Raw genomic sequence first — 24,405 nt, forward strand, 5'->3', positions numbered from 1 at the left:
ACTAAATGGTACAAATGGATACAAAAAAGTAAGGAAAAAAATCACTAGGAGATGGATGTGGGAAATAGAGAAAACAACATAGAATAGTTGTGCATACAATGTATAAACTATATAGAAACATAGAAGACTGACGGCAGAAAAAAACCTCATGATCCATCTAGTCTGCCCTTATACTATTTTTTGTATTTTATCTTAGGATGGATGGATGTTTATCCCAGGCATGTTTAAATTCAGTTACTGTGGATTTACCAACCACGTCTGCTGGAAGTTTGTTCCAAGGATCTACTACTCTTTCAGTAAAATAATATTTTCTCATGTTGCTTTTGATCTTTCCCCCAACTAACCTCACATTGTGCCCCCTTGTTCTTGTGTTTACTTTCCTATTAAAAACACTTCCCTCCTGAACCTTATTTAACCCTTTAACATATTTAAATGTCTCGATCATGTCCCCCCTTTTCCTTCTGTCCTCCAGACTATACAGATTGAGTTGATTAAGTCTTTCTTGATACATTTTATGCTTAAGACCTTCCACCATTCTTGTAGCCCGTCTTTGGACCCATTCAATTTTATCCATATCTTTTTGTAGGAGAGGTCTCCAGAACTGGACACAGTACTCCAAATGTGGTCTCACCAGTGCTCTATATAGTGGGATCACAATCCCGCTATATAGAGCGCTGGTGAGAATATAATATACTGTATTAATATGAATGTAAATATAGGGATGTTGATTTACCTGAAAATATTAAGGGGTAATTACAAGAAAATTAATAAAAATGATGGCAACCCCTCCCCCCTAAAACTGAATTGCAAAAAATAGCCTCCGCCCCAAACAAAACCCAATTGAAATGTTTGCACGCTAAAAAGGAGCAGCTTGGATGTGTGACCCGTCTGGCTCCATCCATTTCTTGGCAAGCCCCAAAGGTCATCTATGAGGTCATACAGATGCTCTAGCAACTTAAGTTGTTAGATGCAAGTTGATAGCCCAAACTTGAGACAACCCTACCAAAATAGTTGCTGCAGGCTGCTGAATTACTAAAAGTGAGACAGACTGCAAAAGCTTGACCAGTTCGCAGCCAATCTCTCTTTACCTCCCCTGTGGAACATATCTTCTGAGAAAGAAAGAAAGAAAGAAAGGAGGAAGGGAGGGAGGAAGGAAAAAGAGGGAGGGAGGGGGAGAGAGAAAGAGAGAAAGAAAGAGAAAGAAAGAAAATAAAAAAGAAAGGAAGGAAGAAGATTGAGACAGAGAAAAGGAAAAAAGAAACAAAGAAACAAAGGGAGAGAAAGAAAGAAAAAAGAAAAGAAGAAGAAGCGAATATAAGCAAGGAAGAGAGAGATTAAGACAGAGAGAGAAAGAAAAGAAAAGAAAGAGAGAAAGGATGGAAAGAAGAAAGAAAGGAAGGAGGGAGGGAAGGAGGGAAAAATAAATAAAATAAGGAAAGGAAGGAAGAAAGGAAGGAAAGGAGGGAAGGAAGGAAATAGATTGAGATAGAGGGGGAGAGAGAAAGAAAAAAGAAAAAGAAAAGGAAGGAAGGGATTAAGACAGAGAGAGAAAGAAAAGAAGGGAAGGAAGGAAGGAAGGAAAAAAATGTTTTAGAATGTAGAGTCCTTTCCTTCCTTCCTTCCTTCCTTCCTTCCTTCCTTCCTTCCTTCCTTCCTTCCTTCCTTCCTGCCACTCACGTGGGCTAGTTGCCAAAAATCCATGGCCTGGTAGTAGATAGTAGCCCAGGCTGGGTATCCCTGCTTTTAGTGGTTTGCCCTGTCCGTGAAGGTGGCACTGATCTTAAGAGATTCTTTGGTTGACCTGTTTACGCTAAGCTTGTTTGGCAGTTCCTTGACTGAGTTTAGATATGACTTTGAACACCGAAATTCCATCCTCAAATGGCAGGAATTTTCCAGATTCCCTAAATCACCCCAGTGTAGGACAATCCATAGATTAACCCAATTGCCAACTTCACTGGAACAGAGATGCAGAACAAGCCCATTTGAAAGGCAACTGAGTTGGAGGCGATTATTTGCAACAATCATTACTTACGCCAAATGCAGATAGCACACACTGTTGCCACACATTACATCTATGTCCTTCAGAATGCATTTAAAAGGTCAGGCTTTGCACAAAAAGGGAGCAGAGGAACATTGATGCAACTCCCAGAGATGTTATTTTTGTGAGTTTCCCCTTTTTAAAATTTACCGTATTTTTCGGACTATAAGATGCACCACTTTCCTCCCTAAAAGAGGCTAAAATTTGGGTGCGTCTTATACTATGATTGAACCTTTTTTTAAGGTTTTTTCCCAGCCCTAACTAACTGCTAATGATCTTCCCAGCTTTTATCTTGCAAGCTCCTTCATTGTTACTCTCTGCAAACAATGTTTTCCAAGGCCTACGTTTGTGCAGGCTTTTTAAAAATTACTCTAATTTGCTCAGAATGTTTCTTTCTAGCCCTAACCAGGTGCTAACAATGTTCCCAGCTCTTAGGATTTGCAAGCTCTTTCATTGTTACTCTCTGCAAAAAATGCTTTACATGCCCTAAGTCTTTGCAGGGTTCCCCCCCCCCCATTAAATAAGGTTCAGGAGGGAAGTGTTTTTAATAGGAAAGTGAACACAAGAACAAGGGGGCACAATCTGAGGTTAGTTGGGGGAAAGATCAGAAGCAACATGAGAAAATATTATTTTAGTGAAAGAGTAGTGGATGCTTGGAACAAACTTCCAGCAGACGTGGTTGGTAAATCCACAGTCACTGAATTTAAACATGCCCAGGATAAACATTTATTTATTTATTTATTTTATTTATTAATTTGTCCAATACACAATACATATGGAAGAGAATAGACATGAAGTAATACAGTATATAAAGATAATATGTAAAAATAGAGAAGATATATGAAAGGAAGAAAAAATATATGATATATGAGATAAAGGAAAGACAGTTGGACAGGGGACGAAAGGTACACTGGTGCACTTATGTGCGCCCCTTACTGACCTCTTAGGAACCTGGAGAGGTCAATGGTGGATAGTCTAAGGGAGAAATGTTGGGGGTTAGGGGTTGACACTATTGAGTCCGGTAATGAGTTCCACGCTTCGACAACTCGATTGTTAAAGTCATATTTTTTACAGTCAAGTTTGGAGCAGTTAATATTAAGTTTGAATCTGTTGCGTGCTCTTGTGTTGTTGCGATTGAATAGTATCCATCCTAAGATAAACTACAGGAAATAGTAAAAGGGCAGACTAGATGGACCATGAGGTCTTTTTCTGCCGTCAATCTTCTATGTTTCAATGTTTCTATAAGCAGCTTCTTTTCCCTATTTTTCTCCCCAAAACTAAGATACGTTTTATACTCCGGTACATCTTATACTCCAAAAAATATAATAATTTCCCCACAAAGAGAACTGTTTCTAATGCTGGCATTATTTTGCTTGATGACATTTCTATAGTACCTTTGCAGTAAGAGCGACTTTCCAAAACACACATTGTACTTAAGATGTTCAGACCCGTTCGGAGAGCACTTTCCAAGGATGCAAAATTCCCTAATGTAAGAAGTGTTTTAAGTGGAAAAATAAGTCTCTCTTTTACGACTCCCTCTTCGCGGTTGTTTTGGCAGAGAGAAAACACAAGGGGTTTCCTTCCAGCAGTATGCGGCAGCAGCCAAAACAACTAATACAATCCTTGGTTTTATAAACCTAGGCACAGAATCAAAACCACGTAAGGTATTAGTACCGCTTTATAAAGCCTCGGTAAGGCCACACTTGGAATAATGAATCCAGTTTTGGTCACCGCGTTTCAAAAAAGATGTTGAGACTTTGGGAAAAGTTTAGAGAATGATTTAAGGGCCTGGAGCCTAAAAGTTTACTGCTCAAAAAAACTAAAAATAAAGGGAACACTTAAACAACACAATATAACTCCAACCAAGTAAATCAAACTTCTGTGAAATCAAACTGTCCACTTAGGAAGCGACACCTGCTGTTGTGCACATTCAACTTTGTACAGAACAAAGCACTCAATGAGAATATTTCATACGTTCAGATCTAGGATGTGTTCTTTGAGTGTTCCCTTTATTTATTTATTTTTGAGCAGTGTATATGAAGAATGGTTGCAGGATTTCGGAACAGCCAACCTAGAGAAAAGAAGGACTGGGGTCTTCTTTCTAATGATCTTTGAAGAGGTAGCTAAAGATTGCAAGATAGAATAGAATGGAATGGAATGGAATAGAATAGAATAGAATAGAATAGAATTCTTTATTGGCCAAGTGTGATTGGATACACAAGGAATTTGCCTTTGGTGCATATGCTCTCAGGGTAACATAAAAGAAAAGATACATTGGTCAAGAAGATTACTGGAGATGGAAGGGACCTTGTAGGTCATCTAGCCCAACCCCCTGCTCAAGCATTTCAGACAAATGCAATCCAATCTCCTCTTGAAAGTATTGGAGCTCCCACAATCTCCGCAGGCAAGCAGTTCTATCACTGTCAGAAAGTTCCTCCTTATTTCCAGGTTGAATCTCTCTTTGGTCAGTTTCCATCCATTATTCCTTGTCTGGTCTTCTGGTGCCTTGGAAAAAAGTCTGACCCCCTCCTCTGTGTGGCAGCCCCTTAAGTATTGGAACACTGCCATCATATCTCCCCTGGTCCTTCTCTTCATCAGACTAGCCTTGTTCAGTTCCTGCAACTGTTCTTCATATGTTATAATCTCCAGTCCCCTAATCCAGTGTTTCCCAACCTTGGCAACTGGAAGATATCTGGACTTCAACTCCCAGAATTCCCCAGCCAGCATTCGCTGGCTGGGGAATTCTGGGAGTTGAATTCCAAATATCTTCCAGTTGCCAAGGTTGGGAAACAGTGCCCTAATCATCCTGGTTGCTATCTTCTGCACTTTCTCTAGCGTTTCAATGTATTTTTATAGTATGGTGACCAGAATTTGACGCAGTACTCAAAGTGTGCTCTAACTAAGGCTTTATAGAGTGGTATTAATGCCTCCCTTGTCCTAGATCAGTAGTTCTCAACCTGGTGTCAGGCCCTCCAATGACTCTTTCACAGGGGTCGCCTAAGACCATGGGAAAAGACAAATTTCCCATGGTGTTAGGAACTAAAGCTTCTATTCTGGCCCCTTGGGACATATTTTTACAATCCAACCAATCAGGTGTTTACAGTGGGGTTGTCTCTCTGACCTTCCTGCCAATCAGCTTAAAGCTCTGTTGGGAGAATTGGCCCTAGACTTATGGCTGGGGGTCACCACAACATGAGGAACTGTATAAAAGGGTCACGGCATTAGAAAAGGTTGAGAACCACTCTCCTAGTTTGTATCCCGCTAATAATGCAATTTAGGCTGGCATTGGCTTTTTTGGTGCCACTGCACACTGCCAGCAGTGAACTCTCCTCAGAGAGTGAAACTAAACAGCAGTTAGTTAGGACCTGAAATTCCGAATCTCCTATTTATGGTTACAGAAAGAAAGAAAAAAATAGGCCCATCCCCTCAGATGATTCATATTATGTTCTTAAAGTAGAGGTTTCACATAGCAAGAACGAACTCTAGAAGTTGGAAATGTATCGTCGGGGAAATCAGTAGAAGGCAAAAGAGGAAGAAGAGGAAAAGGGAGGTGAATAAAAGTGAAAGAGAGACAAAACGCAACATGGCCGCTTAATCCACTGACAGCAATCCTATGAAGAGTTCTTCCAGAGGAAATTATTATTATTATTATTATTATTATTATTATTATTATTATTATTATTATTATTATACTTTATTTTTATTTTATTATTTTTATTATTACTATTATTATTATTATACTTTATTTTTATTTTATTATTTTTATTATTATTATTATTATACTTTATTTTTTTTAATTATTATTATTATTATACTTTATTTTTATGTTATTATTTTTATTATTACTATTATTATACTTTATTTTTATTTTATTATTTTTATTATTACTATTATTATTATTATACTTTATTTTTATTTTATTATTTTTATTATTATTATACTTTATTTTTATTTTATTATTTTTATTTTTATTATTACTATTATTATTATACTTTATTTTTATTTTATTATTTTTATTTTTATTTTTATTTTTATTTATTTATTATTATTATTATTATTATAATATTTATTTATTTATTATTTATTTATTATTTAGATTTGTATGCCGCCCCACTCCGCAGACTCGGGGCAGCTCACAACAAGACACAGCAATTCATGACAAATCCAAATAATTAAAAAATTTAAGAAGATTTAAAAAGAACCCCGTTTACTAACAAACACACACACAAACATACCATGTATAAATTGAACGTGCCCGGGGGAGGTGTTTCAGTTCCCCCATTATATTTTATTTTTATTTTATTACTGTTACTATTACTATTACTATTATTATCACTATCACTATTACTATTACTACTACTATTACTATTATTATGTCAATACAACACAGCAAACGAGATCACAATGCTGGATTTCGTATTTCATCACCAGTCGGGCGCTTCCCAAGCACCTAGGACTGCGTGATGTAGCGGCGAATTATGTTTGCCGATCCCAGTAAAGCAGCCTTTTGCTATTGACAGGTGGAGATTTTGTCAATTCCGATGGTTTTCAAATGTTCGCTGAGATCCTTTGGCACTGCGCCCAGCGTGCCAAGTACCACTGGGACCACTTTCACGGGCTTATGCCAGAGTCGTTGCCGCTCGATTTTTAGATCTTCATATTTCACTAATTTCTCTAGCTATTATTCACTATTATTATCACTACTACTACTACTATTATTATTACTACTACTACTACTGACATGATTGAAACATTTAAATATGTTAAAGGGTTAAATAAGGTTCAGGAGGGAAGTGTTTTTAATAGGAAAGTGAACCCAAGAACAAGGGGTCACAATCTGAGATGAGTTGGGGGAAAGATCAGAAGCAACGTGAGAAAATATTATTTGACTGAAAGAGTAGTAGATGCTTGGAACAAACTTCCAGCAGGCGTGGTTGGTAAATCCACAGTCACTGAATGTAAACATGCCTGGGATAAACATAGATCCATCCGAAGATAAAATACAGGAAATAGTATAAGGGCGGACTTAGATGGACCATGAGGTCTTTTTCTGCCGTCAATCTTCTGTGTTTCTGTTTCTATAATAGAATCTTTGGGAAGGACTTGATAAAGTGGGCCAAAGGGCAAAGTCCAGTTTGGCTGACCATACAACGAATCATAATAATTCACCTCTGATCCCACATACCCTGTTTTGTTTTCAAAATCGGTAGGAGAGTAACAAGATAATAATTAAGTAACAATATAGTATTTTACTGTTTTTTATTACCTAATATTTGGCTGTTGTTATGTTGTATGTATTATTTACTGTTATCAACCGCTTTGAGCCCCATTGAGATTGGGCTGCATAGAAGTCAAATTTATTAAATTAAATTATTATTCCAGCGGTAGGATCTTTTTTTCTTTTCTTTTTTAAGAAAGTAAGTTCAGAACCTCTAAAACACTTGCAGGAGCAACGAACAAATTGAAACAAACAAACAAAAAATAGATATTTCCAAGAACAAGCAAAAGGATCTCTGACGTGTTCATTTTGTTTTTCAATTTGCGAAAAAACATTTTAACAATTTCAATTCCCCCCCCCCCCCCTAATCTCGTGGACAAGGGCTAGGCTGTCTTCTATGAAGAGACTAACTAAGGTCCCTTTTTCAACCCAGGAATAGAAGAGTAACAAGAAGAGTACAAGGGATCTTAAGAGGTCTTTTAGTCCAACCCAGAGGATCCTACCTACACCGTTGTCGAATATCTTAAAAGCCTCCAATGTTGTAACATCCATAATGTTGGGAGGCAAGTGTTTGTGCTGATTAATTCATTAATTTTTAATATAATTGTTATTTTTTTTTTTAAAAACCAACTTTATTAAATATTTACATATAAAAAAGACATAAACATACAAGAAACATACAATACGCACAAGGACATACAAACATACACAATTTATATTATTTTTCTATCAGAACTTAAGCATTTAACAATTAACATATACGTCAACTATAATGTTGACCCCTCTGTCCTTTACAGCCTATTTATATCTGTCTATATCCATTTCAGATTTTCTTATAAATTACGTTTCATAATTTACACTGTTTACATTTCATTGTTTTACTATTTCTGTAATCCTATCAATTTTTATAGCTATAAATCAATATATCAATAGGTGTGTTTGACAACGGTTTGTCTGCGTGTTTTGTAATCATGGTTAAAGATTTATAAGGTTACTATTTTTGTCTATTCGTTTTCCTTTCGAATTGTGTGTGATTTTAAAGTTTCCATTTTTTTTTGGTAAAGAATTTTTTCTATTTTTTCACTCCAAACATATATGCAAAATAACATACCACCAATCCTAAATTACATTACAACAATTCGTCTTTTTAGATTCAGTATTCATATTCCATCAAATGCTGCCTTCTTTTACTTTTAATATCTGGACAGAAATAATTACTCAACTTTCTTATATGCATTTAAAAAGCTATTAGCTAATACACCTTTTGGGCTCCTTTCTTTCTAATCACATCTAATACATTTAGGCCATGCTGCTTCAATCTTCTCCATATATCCTTAATATCAATTTCACGTATATTTCTTAGCCCTAATTTCATAATAATCGCCCTTAAACAAAGAAAACCAAGAAAAAAACAAATATTCCCATTCATATCAACTACATTCTAAATTTTATCTAACAGTTACAGGGATCAAGATTATATCAATTCAAGGAGAAAAAGTCAAAATATTATTTTTTTGATTCAGCCATTCGTACCACCTGTTCTAAGAGGTATAAAATTATGTATCATCTTTTGATTATTTGTTAATTCATTAATTGTTCTAACTCTTGCCGCCATGGATCACAACTAGAACTAAGCCTTCAAAGGAGAGCGACACCAATTTTTGCACGAAAATCTTTCCCATGGGACCTGCTGATTAATCTCTCGGCACCCATCAGAGCTCATGGGAGAAATTTCTCTCAAATTAAAATAGAAGATATATATATAAGGTGTAAAAGGCAAAAAGACACAGTACCTCATGTCTTGGTGCAGGTCTGAGAATTATGGCCAATTCCTCGCTCTTCTTTTTTTGCTACTTCGCAACACTTTGGGGTAGTGCTGAGTATGTGTGTCTCTTTGCAACACAAGGTTTTTGCGATGGCCTCTCAGTTTCCTTTGTGGTTTTCGTCACAGGCTACAGCTTCCGTTACCAACCAGAGTCCCTTCTGCACTAAGTCAATGCTTTTTTTGGTGGTGGTGCTGGTGGGGAATGCTAGCAGTTTTATCAGTAGTTTTAAGAAAAAAAAATTAGAGGGCCTACTTCCTTTGAGAAGCCTTTCAAGCTGTTTTGTAAGATGGACGTTTCCTGCTTTTGCGTCCCCGTCGTGAAAAAAAAAGCATGAACGTATTTAAGTTCCTAGTCCTCAAAGATGAAACCCAGTTTCGTTCTTAAGACTTTGATGGAGGCTGGAGGTTAAACGTGCAACAAATGTGAACCTTAAAGCACCTGAAAGCAGGATAGGAAACAACAGATGGAAACTTATTTTATTTAATTTTATTATTTTATTTTATTTTATTTTATTTTATTTTATTTTATTTTATTTTATTTTATTTTATTTTATTTTATTTTATTTTATTTTATTTTATTTTATTTTATTTTATTTTATTATTTTATTTTATTTTTATTTATTTTTATTTATTTATTTTATTATTTTATTTTATTTTGGAAACTTTTTATTTTATTTTATTTTATTTTATTTATTTACTTATTTACTTATTTACTTTCTTGCTTGCTTACTTGCATACTTACTGTTCTGCCAGCGTGTCCCAACCACCCATAATTACAGGGTAATTAGTCCAGAAAGACACACACTACACGATAGAAGGAAAACCCAAAAGTCTTTATCAACAGAAAAACAGAAACAGCTCTTTTTAAATGTCAAAGGGATTGTCTGGTACACACAAGGCACAGATCAAATGCAATTCAATTTCTCACCCAATAACTGGGAAATGGAGTCCAATTCTAAAGTCCAGAAAGTCCACACATACAATCCCGAAGAGCAAAACCCACGATCTTGACAAAACAATGAATCAGATAAACTGCCATGAGGCTAAAACACCAGGCTGCACTTTTATCTGTAGCACTAATTACAGCAGCCCCACCCAACCACAGGTGGCCTCATTTTCTCTTGTAATAATCCTTCAGTTGTTCTCCTATGCATCACTCTACGCATGCGTGGATGTGTCATTAATTCTTGTTCAGAATCCAGTGATGATACAGATGATTGATCTCCTCCTGGGCTGTCTGCCAAACTCCCCTCTTCCCTGTCACTCACACTTCCTTGGTCAGAGGAGACTTCGTCGGCAGATTCTACTGGGAGCAAAACAGGCCTGCGGCATGTGGATGTCTCCCCCACCTCCACCTCCACATTCCTTGGGGCAGGAGCTGGGCCAGAGCTAACCACAACACCTGCGATAGGAAAAACATACCCAGAACCCAGAAGGGGGAAAAAGGAAAAAAAAATATCAAAATTTTGCTACCGGTACTGCGTACCTGACCGTACCTGTAGGAGCCCATCACTGGTTTTCAATACCAGCAATAGCAATAGTGTTTAGACTTATATACTGCTTCACAGTGCTTTTTACAGCCCTCTCTAAGCTTTTACAGAATCAGCCTCTTGCCCCCAACAATCTGGGTCCTCATTTTACCCACCTCGGAAGGATGGAAGGCTGAGTCAACCTTGAGCCGGTGGTGAGATTTGAACTGTTGAACTACAGCTAGCAGTTAGCTGAAGTAGCCTGCAGTGCTGCACTCTAACCACTGTGTCACCCCGGCTCTTGGAGAGATGGGACAGCCATTTGTCTACAGCAGTGTTTCCCAACCTTGGCAACTTGAAGCCACTCTGTGACTTGCATTGGCTGCTGATCAGTTTCTGGTCACAATTCAAAGTGTTGGTCATGACCTTTAAAGCCCTACATGGCAATGGACCAGATTACCCCCGGAACCGCCTGCTAACGCACGAATCCCAGCAACCGATAAGGTCCCACAGAGTTGGCCTTCTCCGGGTCCCGTCGACTAAACAATGTCATTTGGCGGGCCCCAGGGGAAGAGCCTTCTCTGTGGCGACCCCGGCCCTCTGGAACCAACTCCCCCCAGAGATTAGAACTGCTCCCACCCTCCCTGTCTTTCGTAAACTACTCAAGACTCATTTATACTGCCAGGCATGGGGGAGTTGAGATAGCCCTTCCCCCTAGGCCATTACAAGCTATGCATGGTATGTTTGTGTGTATGTTTGGTTTTATAATAGGGGTTTTTAGTTGTTTTTTATTATTGGATTGTACATGTTGTGTTTATTATTGTTGTTAGCCACCCCGAGTCTATGGACAGGGGCGGCATACAAATCCAATAAATTATTATTATTATTATTATTATTATTATTATTATTATTATTATTATATTATTATTATTATCTGGACTTCAACTCCCAGAATTCCCCAGCCAGCAGGTTGGAGGGGAGCCAGGCAGGAGAGAGGGAAGCTCGTCCGAGGCCAGGAAGGAGGAAGGAGGAAAAAAGCAAGGAGCGCAGACGCAGCAGCAGCAGCAGGGAAAAAAAGGAGAGCCGAGCCGAGACCAGTAATCCAGGAAGTGACAGCCGCCGATCAGCTGGAGCTGTGCACACATCTTCCCCATCCTGCCTGCTGCCCACCCCTGGTCTTGGGTCTCCCGCTTGAGTAGGGGGAGTAGACTAGAAAGACCTCCAAGGTCTCTTCCAACTCTGTTCTTCCATTATCTCTGCACCCAATTGTAGCTTACAATGGGGTTCCTGCATTTCATTTTTCACGAGTTCCTCTCCCGGGCACCAGTCCTGATGGCAAACCTCAATAATAAACACTTAATTGCTTGTTTCACTCGTCACCTAAGTGCCTTGCGCCCTGAAGCATAACGGCGGAAGCTAATGTGACACATTATTATGCTTATCTCAGAAAAGAAATATTACTGCAAAAGGAAACTTAAGTGCTCCGAGCTTCTCCTGCATGGCAGAGTCTAATTTTAGAACCATTCCCTCGTCCGCCAGAAAAATCCGTGGCAATGCACGGCCAGGTCCATTCCTATCATTAAAAAAAAAATTGCTAGAGTTGGAAGTTAGATGCGCTCATGAATTCATAGCTATGTAGGTCAGAGAAGAGGTCCTTCCCTAATCGAAGTGATGTTTCAGCAATGGCAGGATCAAAATTGATAAAAAAATAAAATAAAATTGAGAAAAGGAGAGGAGAGGGGACATGAAAGGCTTAAAAAAAATTGCAAGAACAACAACAACAAAAGCTGAATCCAATGCAGATAGTCCTCAACTTACAACACAGTGATGGGCTCCTATGGGTACGGTCAGGTACGCAGAACTGGTAGAAAAAAAAATGACTCCCCCCCCCCCTTCTGGGCTCTGGGTATGTTTTTCCTATGGCAGTAAATGAGGCTGAATGTGTATAATTTTAGAAGAGCTGTGCGTGCATGTGTGTACATAAACATACAGGTTACGGTATGTAGTAGATAATATTTATTTATTTATTTATTTATTATTTAGATTTGTATGCCGCCCCTCTCCGAAGACTCGGGGCGGCTCACAACAGAATAGAACAAATCATAAATAATCAGAAAACTTTAAAATTTATACAAGCTTTAAAAGAACCCCATAAACTAACAGACGCACACACAAACATACCATGCATAAATTAAACATGCCCGGGGGAGGTGTTTCAGTTCCCCCATGCCTGACGGCAGAGGTGGGTTTTAAGGAGTTTACGGAAGGCAGGGAGAGTAGGGGCAGTTCTAATCTCTGGGGGGAGTTGGTTCCAGAGAGTCGGTGCCACCACAGAGAAGGCTCTTCCCCTGGGGCCCGCCAACCGACATTGTTTAGTTGACGGGACCCGGAGAAGGCCCACTCTGTGGGACCTAATTGGTCGCTGGGATTCGTGCGGCAGTAGGCGGTCTCGGAGATATTCTGGTCCAGTGCCATGAATATATTTTTGTGTGCCTATGTGTAATATGTATGTACGCCTATGACATATGTACATATACATATAAATGAGCCGGGTTGGCGCAGCAGGTAGTGTGCTGTACTGCAGGCCACTGAAGCTGACTTGTAGGTCTGAAGGTCAGCGGTTCAAATCTCATCACCGGCTCAAGGTTGACTCAGCCTTCCATCCTTCCGAGGTGGGTCAAATGAGGACCCGGATTGTGGCGGCAATAGCCTAGCTCTGTTAAAAAAGTGCTATTGCTAACATGTTGTAAGCCGCCCTGAGACTAAGGAGAAGGGCGGCATAAAAATTAGATAGATAGATAGATAGATAGATAGATAGATAGTATATTTTGGATGTTCGGTGACAGTAAATAGAGAGGGAAATTGTATCTCTTTGAGGCAAGGAGAGGCCAGGCACCCTAAGCCTAACCCAAACCCTTGATGTGAGTGACGTCAAGTTGGCCACCTTTAAGCCAGTCACACGACCTTTACGCTACCCCCGGTCACATGATCATCAAGCCACACACCCCTGGTTACATGGGAGTCTTCGGAGAGGGGTGGCATACAAATAAATTATTATTATTATTATCATGGGTGGCAAGCCACACCCAAAAAAATAACCCATGGCCACAGTGTGGTAGTAAAATATTTTTGCAGCCCTTCACTGTTACAATAGCTCATTTAATGACAAGGGCACTGAAAATAAACAGTGACTTTTATCTCCAGAGCTAGGGTAGGGCCTTGCTAGCAGCGGTGTCTCTTTCCTCCTAAGCACCGGCTCATAGATTTCCACTGCTCTCATCTCCTCTGCTTCCTCTTCCATGCATCAAGCACAGGACCCAGCTGTTTCTCCTCTTCCTCCTCAGCCAATTCCAGACCTGGGGGCTGTTGACTTTCCATCTGAGGGCTGTTGGATGGCCCAGGCACCATCTCTGTCTCTCTTTCTCTCTCTTGCCAGCTCCATTCCCTCTTCCCCCTTGGAGCTCTCCAGTTGCCTTGATACTGACCTTGACTCCCAAGTCTGCTCCTCATCTGATTCTGCTGCTGGAGGTTGCAAAAAGGTGACAAAATTCACTTAACTCGAGTCTTGCTTAACAACAAAGTAAAGTCCTACACTGTTCTGCCTGGTCCCAGGCAACCCAGAAACGAAGTAACTAATCAAACACACACACACAGCTTTGTAAAAATAAAGCATGAGTTGTTCTTTATATTCAGAAAATTGCAAACCATGGAGTTTCAGAGCAACGTTAGTTTCAGAGTTCAATAGAATTAATTACTCCAGTCAGTGTAGAAGCCTTTCAGGCTTACGTCAGCCAGAAATAACTCACAACTTAAATGTCAGAATGTCCTGAAATCCACAGCAAATATGGAACCACAATTCAACAAACTTTCTTCAAAACTGAACGATAGAGTCCCACACAGCCCTCTGCAACCCTCCCCTTTTTCAAGGTTGCAGCAGCATCATTAATTCATATCACCTGTGACCTATAATCTGTTTCTGCGTTTGTGCAGCTGCTCTTGTCTTCCCAGCATTCTCCGGACCCGAACATTCAGAATAGGATTGTTCATTAACTTCTCCCCTTCTGATTCAGATGAAACTCTGGCTGGAAATCTGACTGACTCCATTCCCCTATGTCTCCAGTCACTTCCTGCTCCATTCCCCTCCCTGCCTCTCCTTCTGGTTCACTGTCTGATTCATCCTCCAGCCAGAGGGGACTTCTGTGAACAGACGGCTCCCACTCCTCTGCGTCAAAATCCGGAGCCAAAGGAGCTGGCCTGAAGCCAACCACAACACACACCTAGGCAAGAAAAACCCAAAACACACATACACACTAGGGGAAAACCATACTTAACAGTAGCAACTGTGAAAGAGATCTCAAAATCTTGGGGGACAACCAACTAAATATGAGCCAGCAATGTGTGGTGGCGGCTAAAAAACCAACATAATCTTAAACTGCATCAACAGAGGGGATACATTCCAAGGTTAGGGAAGTACTAATACCACTATATAATGCCACACCTGGAGTCCTGCATTCCATTCTGGTCACCTCACTACAAGAAGGACATAGAAACTCTGGAAAAGGTATAGAAGAGAGCAACCAAAATGATAAAAGGACTGGAAACATACAAAGACATACGAAGAGAGGTTGCTGGAACTGGGCGTGGATAGTCTAGAGAAAAGGAGAGCAGTGGGGGGGGGCAATTATACAGGTACTTGCGGGGTTGCCACAGAGAGGCAGGATTCATACTATTCTCCAGGGCACCAATGGACCAGGACAAGGAACAACAGATGAAAATTGACCAAGGAGAAATTCAACCTGGAAATAAGGAAGAACTTTCTGATGGTGAGAGCGATCAGCCAGTGGAACGGTCTGCCAGCGGAGGTTGTGAACGCCCCAACACTCAACATATTCAAGAGGAGATTGGACTGCCATATGACTGGAGGGGTGTAGGGTCTCCTGCTTAAGCAGGGGGTTGGACTAGATGACCTGCAAGGTCCCTTCAACTCAAATTAATAAATAGATAGATAGATAGATAGATAGATAGATAGATAGATAGATAGATAGATAGATAGATAGACAGACAGATAGATAGATAGATAGATAGATAGATAGATAAACAAACAAACAAACCAAAGGTTTGGGCTCAATTGTGGTTGAAAGGTGAGGACTGCTTGTATTTTAGCCCCTGAGATGTTTCTGTCCTACAAATCGTGCATGAAAAATTTTGTATGCCACATTGGAATAAAGATGAATCTTAATGCAAGATTGATTGAATGTTAATTCAAACAGGCTTTTTGACCGCTTTAATTTTGCTTTACCTTGATTTTAAAAGACGTTGCTGTAAGGGCAATACCAATCCAAGATAATAAAAGCGAATCTGCAGATGCAGATACGTAAATCTGTGGGGGTCCTTAATGTTCTCTGAACTTGGAATGCACAAAATTGGAAAGGGGAAGATATCCCCAAAAAAGAGGATGGAGTTAAAAAAAATTTGGATTGTGCAGAGATGGATATGATGACAAGAAGGCTGAATGATCAAGAAGAATCTGACTTTTATACTATCTGGAACAAAGTGTATACATGGATAGATAAGAATAAAGTTCAATATAAGGTTATGAAAACTCTATGAATACAGTACTGTATAATCAAATGTTACGGATATTTTTAGTTGTTGCTATTGTTGTTGGTTTTTCTTTTTTTATCAATTTAACTCTAAGTGTATTAGAATATGTAAACAAAATTCTTCTTTTCAATTAGAATATTATTTTGACTTAAAGATTTAAGATTTTATCCTTTTTTCTGTATTAAAAATTGACTTCAAGAAAAGAGGGGTAATTGTAACCCCTACTATGTGTTTAAATGTTTGTAAGTTTGTGTGTCTTTTTGTTGAAAATTAATAAAGTTTTTGAAAAAAAAAATGTTCTCTGAACTTGGCTATTTTCAAGAGGCTTGCCTTGTCAATGTTGGTTCTTGGAAGCAACATTCTTTTTTCTCCCACCAACACTGACAGGGCAAGCCACTTGTATACTATAGAAAACAAACTCCACTTCCTTCCAGCACTGATGATGTTACCTAGTTAGGCAATGAAAGGTCTACAACAAAACAACCAAGCTGAGAGTGTCCCCAAAGACCACATGGCTCAACCTTGAGCTACAAATGCTCTTTTTCTATTCGTACATCTACAAGTGGCACAATTCACAATCTTCATTTCCGGTTCCACCCATCCAGACCTTTTTATCATTAATGGATGTTGTATCTGAATCTAAGCTGCAAATCAAGTAGGGCTTCAGCTGAAATCATTCCTAGCAAGTGAGCACAGGGTGTGTGCTTGGCTAACCCTAAATCTGATAGCAGACATTTGGGGAGGAAGTTGACACACACTCAACAGGGTACGAAGCCACAGAAGAAGAAACTTCTTAAAACAAAGGAAGCTGTTTCTTTGTAAATGTGTTTCTGCAGAATCTGGATTTCAGTCCAACCTTCCAGCATTGAGGCCTTCCGGACAGAATAGAATAGAATAGAATGGAATGGAATGAATAGAAACATAGAAGACAGACGGCAAGAAAAAGACCTCATGATCCATCTAGTCTGCCCTTATACTTACTTTCTGTATTTTATCTTAGGATGGATATATGTTTATCCCAGGCATGTTTAAATTCAGTTACTGTGGAGTCCGCGGAGAGGGGCGGCGTACAAATCTAAATAATAAATAAATAAAGTTACCAACCACGTCTGCTGGAAGTTTGTTCCAAGGATCTACTACTCTTTCAGTAAAATAATATTTTCTCATGTTGCTTTTGATCTTTCCCCCAACTAACTTCAGATTGTGCCCCCTTGTTCTTGTGTTCACTTTCCTATTAAAAACACTTCCCTCCTGAACCTTATTTAACCCTTTGACATATTTAAATGTTTCAATCATGTCCCCCCTCTTCCTTCTGTCCTCCAGACTAGACAGATTGAGTTCATGAAGTCTTTCCTGAATGGAGTGGAGTGGAGTAGAGTGTAGAATATAGTGTAGAGTATAGAGTGTAGAGTGTAGTGTAGTGTAGTGTAGTGTAGTGTAGTAGAGTAGAGTAGAGTGTAGAGTGTAGTGGAATGGAATAATAATGATGATGATGATGATGATGATGATGATGATGATGACCAACCTTGGAAGGATGGAAGGCTGAGTCAACCTTGAGCCTACTGAGATTCGATCTGCCAAACAGTTGGGAACCGGTGATCAGCAGATGGAGCTTGCAGTACTGCATTCTAACCACTGCACCACCGAGGCTCAATATAAATATAAATCTAATATAAATTAGAGCTAGTTATACACCTCTTTCGTTTTCTTCACTTGTCATTCATTCTGTTTAAATTCATTTATTCTTTTTCAGTCCTTTGCATAATATTCTTACCTTCAAAAGGGATTTAAATAGCCTGTTTTAAATAGCCTGGATGCACATAGGTACAGTAATACCTCGTCTTATGAACCTAATTGGTTCCCGGGGGAGGTTCGTAAGACGAAAAGTTCGTAAGACAAAACATTGTTTCCCATAGGAAACAATGTAAAATCAATTAATCCGTGCAACGAAAAAAAAAACGCAAAAAAACGCCGCCGCCCGGCTGTCACCTTTTAAAACAGCCGGGGGGCTTCTCGGCGGCCTCCCGAACGCCGAACCCAGAAGTTCGGGTTTGGCGTTCGGGTTCAGGAGGACGCTGAGAAGCCCCCCGGCTGTTTCAAAAAGCGACAGCCGGGCGGCGGGGCTTCTCCGCGGTGGTGGGTTCGTAAGGAGGAAGAAGTTTGTAAGAAGAGGCAAAAAATTTCTGAACCCTGGGTTCGTATCACAGGTTGTTCGTAAGACGAGGGGTTCGTATCATGAGGTACCACTGTATATCTGATTATTATTATTATTATTATTATTTTAAATAACCAGTAATTGGCTGCTGCCCCCAAGTGGGAGGGGGGTAGTAAGTTTATGCACTATTTATTGAATAGTTTTTTTCATTGTCCTTCCTTCTCTAGTACCTTAGTATGATCGTTAATTACTTCTAAAATAGGAAATAATTAAATAGTATATTTTTACCCATAAATGCTTTAATCATTTTAATCATTATCTAGAATTGAATTTTTAGAGTAATTAAAATTGAGCTACTTGCCTAATCTGTTATCATACTGAACCTTGTGGGATCAGTACAAAACCTGAAAATGTTCCTGTGCTCCTCAACAAATAACGCTGTCTATCATTTGTCCTTTTTGTGGCTATTCAAATAATGTGATTTTAATCAACTGAAAAAGAGTTCAGGTACCTATTTGAAAACTTATCTTGGTCGGTAAGCCACTCCCACCCAGTCACATGGCCTTTAAGCCACCCCTGGTCACATGATTGTCATTAAAAAGTGATTTTTCTTAACATCTTTCCAAACTTCCAAGAAATACTATCTTACTGTATGTCTTTTAAAATATGTATGCATTTTATCTTTATCGTACCATATAAAGGCATGCCAGCCGAGCATTAAATCATGACCCTCCAAAGTTAATGTTCTTTTGTCCTCTTACACTATCCAATCTCTAATCCATGTTAGAGCGGCTGCCTGATAATATAACTTCCAATTTGGTAAAGCAAATCCTCCTCTTTCCTTAATATCCTCTAAAATATTTATCTTTATTCTTGCTTTTTTCCCTTGCCATAAAAATTTTCTAACTATTGTCGTTAAATTTTTAAAGAATTTCCCCCCTGGATTTATTGGTATAACATGAAACAAAAATAATAACTTAGGTAAAAGATTCATCTTAATTGTGGCAATTCTCCCCATAAAAGTTATTTTTAAATTGTTCCATATTTCTAAGTCTCTTTTAATTTCTTCAATTAATTTCATATACAGTGTTCCCTCAATTTTTGCGGGAGATGCGCCCACGAAAGTCAAATTTCCGCAAAGTAGAGATGCAGAAATAAATACACTATTTTGGGCTATGAACAGTATCCCAAGCCTTCCCTTAACACTTTAAACTCCTAAATTTACAATTTTCCATTCCCTTAGCAACCATTAAGAATATTACTCACCATGTTTATTTATTAAAGTTTATTTTAAAAAATGTTTTTTAAAGGTAGATGAAAGTTTGGCAATGACATATGACATCATCGGGCGGGAAAAACTGTGGTATAGGGGCAAAAAACCATAAAGTATTTTTTAATTAATATTTTTGAAAAACCGTGGTATAGACGTTCGGCGAAGTTCGAACCTGCAAAAATCGAGGGAACACTGTAATTATCATTTTTTTTAAGATATAGTTTTGGATGTTATCCATATCCCCAGATACTTGCCACATGATGGTCAAGCCACTCCCACCTGGTCACATGACCATTAAGCCACTCCCACGGTGTGGCAGTAAAATTTTTGGCAGCCCATCATTGTAAATAACACAATTATAGTGCAGTCCTTTTCGTTGATGAAGAAATGCTAGCAGGGAAAAAAAAGGTTACAGCAAACTCAGTCCCTGAGCCAAAACTGAGAGCAATTCTTTTTTTTTAGCTCCATAAATAAAAGAGAGACACTGATGGGCCTTACGGGAACAGGCCTGCAAATCTTTTGCAATGAAGTGAACACTCACTCCAGCAGGTGCCTTCCAAGCCAATTGCTCAAATTGACTCAAGCAAGGTCAGTTGTGCATTGCCAAAATATTTGCAAAATATATTTCTGCACAGTTAAGTATAATTTATTAAACTCTCTCTCCCTCTCCCTTCCCCCCTCTCCCCCTTCTCCCATTTTCCCCACCCTCTCTCTGTAAGATTGCAGAACACCCTGAATCATCAATAATCACACAGGCTATATTTGCACAACCGCACTTTATTAAAATGTGGTTGGGGATAGTCTGTTGCTCAGTTGGTTGGGAAATCTGCTTCGACGGTGGAGAGTGAAAATTACATTTAGGCAAGCGGGAAAAAGATAACCTCTGCAATTATTTTGCACTTATTTCAAAGCTCATCACCTCGAGGCTCGACTACTGCAATGCTCTCTACATGGAGCTACCTTTGAAAAGTGTTCGGAAATTTCAGATCGTGCAGAATGCAGCTGCGAGAGCTATCATGGGCTTCCCCAAATATGCCCATGTCACACCAACACTCCGCAGTCTGCATTGGTTGCCGATCAGTTTCCGGTCACAATTCAAAGTGTTGGTTATGACCTATAAAGCCCTTCATGGCATCGGACCAGAATATCTCCGGGACAGCCTTCTGCCGCACGAATCCCAGCGACCAGTTAGGTCCCACAGAGTTGGCCTTCTAGTTGACCGGACCTGGAGAACTTTGTGGGACCTAACCGGATGCTGGGATTCATGTGGTAGAAGGCGGTCCCTTAATTATCTGATCTGATGCCATGTAGGGTTTTACAAGTCATAACCAACACTTGGATCATGGTGCCATCCAGGGGCGGATTCATGGACCTGGTTCTGTCAGTACCGATCCGTGGGCGCCGCCATTTTGTTTTTGGCTTCTGCGCATGCGCAGAAGCAGAATTTTGGGCACTATGTATGCACCCATGAGGCACAGCCACAGGGCGCATAATGCTTGTGCAGCCATACGACACCGAAGTAAACAGGTGGCATGGTAAGTTAGAAGCCACCGCTGGTCCTAGGGAGACACAAAAGCATCCACGCTCATTGCTTAATTAAAGCAATTAATTAAGCAAGAATTTTTTTTCTAGCGTCAAACATGATGGGTTAAATAACAAGATGGACTTGTAAGTGGGTTCGTTCAGGGCTCAGGAATAATTAGACCCGCCCAAGATATACAATCACAACAATCCTAGAAAATACACACACAAAAAAAATGCAAAATATAACCCCAATACTTATATAGGAAAAACTACAGGAACGTTGCTGCGCTCAAAAGCTTTCAGAGAGGCCTTATTAACTTTCCAGGGAAATATATGTATAAAAATAGCCGTTATTGCTGAATAAATTACAGACAAGAGGGGCCAATTTGCAGAAAAGAGAACATTAATGTATTTTTAATGGCTGAGCTAAGAGTACAATGGCATTGAGTGTTGTAACTCTGGTGCATTAGCAGTGTTTGTATACATTAGGCACTAATGTTATAATGTCAAATGCAGTTCCACGAGAGAGAGAGAGAGAGAGAGAGAGAGAGAGAGAGAGAGAGAGAGACAGAGAGACAGAGAGACAGAGAGACAGAGAGACAGAAGGAGAGAGAGAGAGGGAGAGAGAGAGAGAGAGTTAAATTTTATAAATATTTTTTAGAGGCAGAAACAGAAGGAAACCTTTTTCCCCAATTGCTCCTTGAAACCATGTTCTCCTTAACTTGTCAAATAAAACCGATACAAAGAGGAAAATAATGGGACCATGTTTTCCTTAAATGTCGGCATTTCAATTCTTAACAACAGCGGAAATACAACGATGTAAGAGACATTGAAACTCTGGAGAAGGTGCAAAAAAGAGCAACCAAGATGATTAAGGGACTGAAAACCAAGACTTACGAAGAGAGACTGAGGGAACTGGGCATGGATAGCCTAGAGAAAAGGAGGGCCAGAGCGGACATGATAGCAGTCTACAAGGGGATGTCACAGAGAGGAGGGGATCACTTTATTCTTCAGGGCACCAGAGGGCCGGACGAGGAGCAACGGCTGGAAGCTGACCAAGGAGAGATTCAACATGGAGACAAGGAGTAACTTCCTGACGGTCAGAGCGATCAACCTATGGAACAACCTACCAGCGGACGTTGTTAACTCCAGCACTCTGGACATTTTTAAGAGAAGATTGAACTGCCACTTGACTGGTGTGCTATAGGGTTCCTGCTTGGGCAGGGGGTTGAACTTGATGGTCTTCATGGTCCCTTTCAACTCTAACAATAAATAAATAAAAATAAATAAATAGATGTTCAATCTTTTGGGCCTACCCTCTTAGGCTGTTTCAATACTTGTTCTTCTGAGGGTGAGGTAGCTTTACCAACGCCAGTTCATTTTTTTTTAAAAATATCTATTTTGTATTTATTTATTGATTCCAATTCATCAACAGAGCCATGTTGGATATGAACTGTAGTCAACCCGATACTAACTTTTCCTACAGTTCTCCACCCAGCTTAAGGTTCACCTCTTGTCCCCACACTCACAAGTTCATCACACGGACCACTCCAGTTCTGTCAATGTCCATGATCCTCCCCTGTACTTCCGGCTGGGGATGAACAAAGGATGACCTTACATTACAACCTTGAATCTCTGGAAGGAATTTGTTGTGGCTAGTATTTTTCCTTCTCATGCAATTACCCCTCTCAAATTATCACAGTACTCTTCTATTTAGGCCTAAAATGGTCACCTAACATCAAAAACATCATAAAAAAAAGCACAACAAAGAATGTTCTTTCTGCACCAACTCAGGAAGCTCAAACTGCCCAAGGAGCTGCTGATCCAGTTCTACAGAGGAATCATTGAGTCTGTCATCTGCACCTCCATAACTTTCTGGTTTGGTTCTGCAACCCAACAAGACTGACACAGACTTCAGAGGAGAATCAGAACTGCAGAAAAAACAATTGCAACCAACTTGCCTTCCATTAAGGACCTGTATACTGCACGAGTCAAAAAGAGAGCAGGGAAAATATTTACTGACCCCTCGCATCCTGGACACAAACTGTTTCAACTCCTACCCTCAAAACGTCGCTACAGAGCACTGCACACCAAGACAGCTAGACACAAGAACAGTTTTTTCCCGAACGCCATCACTCTGCTAAACAAGTAATTCCCTCAACACTGTCAAACTTTTTACTAAGTCTGCACTTCTATTTCTACTAGTTTTTTTCTCATCATTCCTATCACCCATTTCCTCCCACTTAGGACTGTATGACTGTAACTTGTTGCTTGTATCCTGAGATTTTGATTAATATTGATTATTTACTGATTAATATTGATTATTTACTGATTAATATTGATTAATATTGATTAATATTGATTACTTACTGATAAATATTGATTATTTACTGATTAATATTGATTAATATTGATTATTTACTGATTGCTTATTTGACCCCTATGACAATCAGATCTTGACAAATCTATATTTTCTTTTATTTACACTGAGAGCATATGCACCAAGACAAATTCCTTGTGTGTCCAATTACACTTGGCCAATAAAGAATTCTATTCTATTCTATTTGTGGCAGGCCACAGTCTCCAACTCAAAATGATGGCTTTGGCCTGACATTGGGTTCTTTTACCCTCTGCTCATGCGCAAAGCATTATGTGCATGCGCAGAGGGTTAAGAAAGCCCAAAATGGCAGTGTCCGGGCAGGTAGGCGAAGCCTCGCGCTCCCTTCGTGACTGGCTCTCCGATGACTGACAGGCACAAGTGAACCAGGAGCATTTTCACCCCTGCTCCAAGGTCCCTCCCAAGAATGTCCTTCTGTATTTTGTAATATTTTCCCCCTGTGAATTTCTACTGGCTTCAAGCAATTTTCACTTTCCTTGCCTTTTGTATTTTGGCAAACCTTACGCATTTTGTTTGGTTGATGTAGTTCAGTTCGGCGATGCATACAGTATTTGGATGCTTCGTAACAAAGCAATGCCATAGATCGATAATTACGAGTGCATTTTTCCAGATGGTTCATGGCCTTCCTCAAGGACCTGGATGGTTTTCCATCTTATGGTTACTTAGCAACGCCGGCCTACATAACAACAGAGTTCGTTTTACCAGCTAAAACCTCCTTTCTTTGAACTACAAAAGAGAGATGGATGAAGAAGATGGAATGATTTGAAGGAGATTTACCAGCGGCGGGTTCTGTATACATTTGCCACTGGTTTGTGTGAGTGTGTGTGTGCGCGATGCTTCTGCACATGCTCAGAAGTGCTACGGGCAAGTGGGTGGAGCCTCCAATCGTCACAGCTATCAG

General features: G+C 39.6%; 1 protein-coding gene across 28 annotated transcripts in view; it reads right to left on the bottom strand.

Moving 5' to 3' along the window:
• Nucleotides 1–24,405, bottom strand: part of CELF2 (CUGBP Elav-like family member 2) — a 591,098-nt gene that overhangs the window by 280,179 nt on the left and 286,514 nt on the right. For 3 of the 28 annotated variants that reach the window (XM_070754412.1, XM_070754401.1, XM_070754399.1), the window contains exon 1: nucleotides 9,050–9,269. The exons of the other annotated variants lie outside the window; for them this stretch is intronic. In XM_070754412.1, coding sequence (XP_070610513.1) covers nucleotides 9,050–9,054 — 5 coding nt within the window. In that variant the 5' untranslated portion in view covers nucleotides 9,055–9,269. Of the gene's footprint in view, nucleotides 1–9,049; nucleotides 9,270–24,405 lie in introns of those variants that run through there. 28 annotated transcript variants of the gene reach the window in all.

This window comes from Erythrolamprus reginae, chromosome 6, assembly GCF_031021105.1.
Source record: "Erythrolamprus reginae isolate rEryReg1 chromosome 6, rEryReg1.hap1, whole genome shotgun sequence".
Lineage (NCBI taxonomy): Eukaryota > Metazoa > Chordata > Lepidosauria > Squamata > Dipsadidae > Erythrolamprus > Erythrolamprus reginae.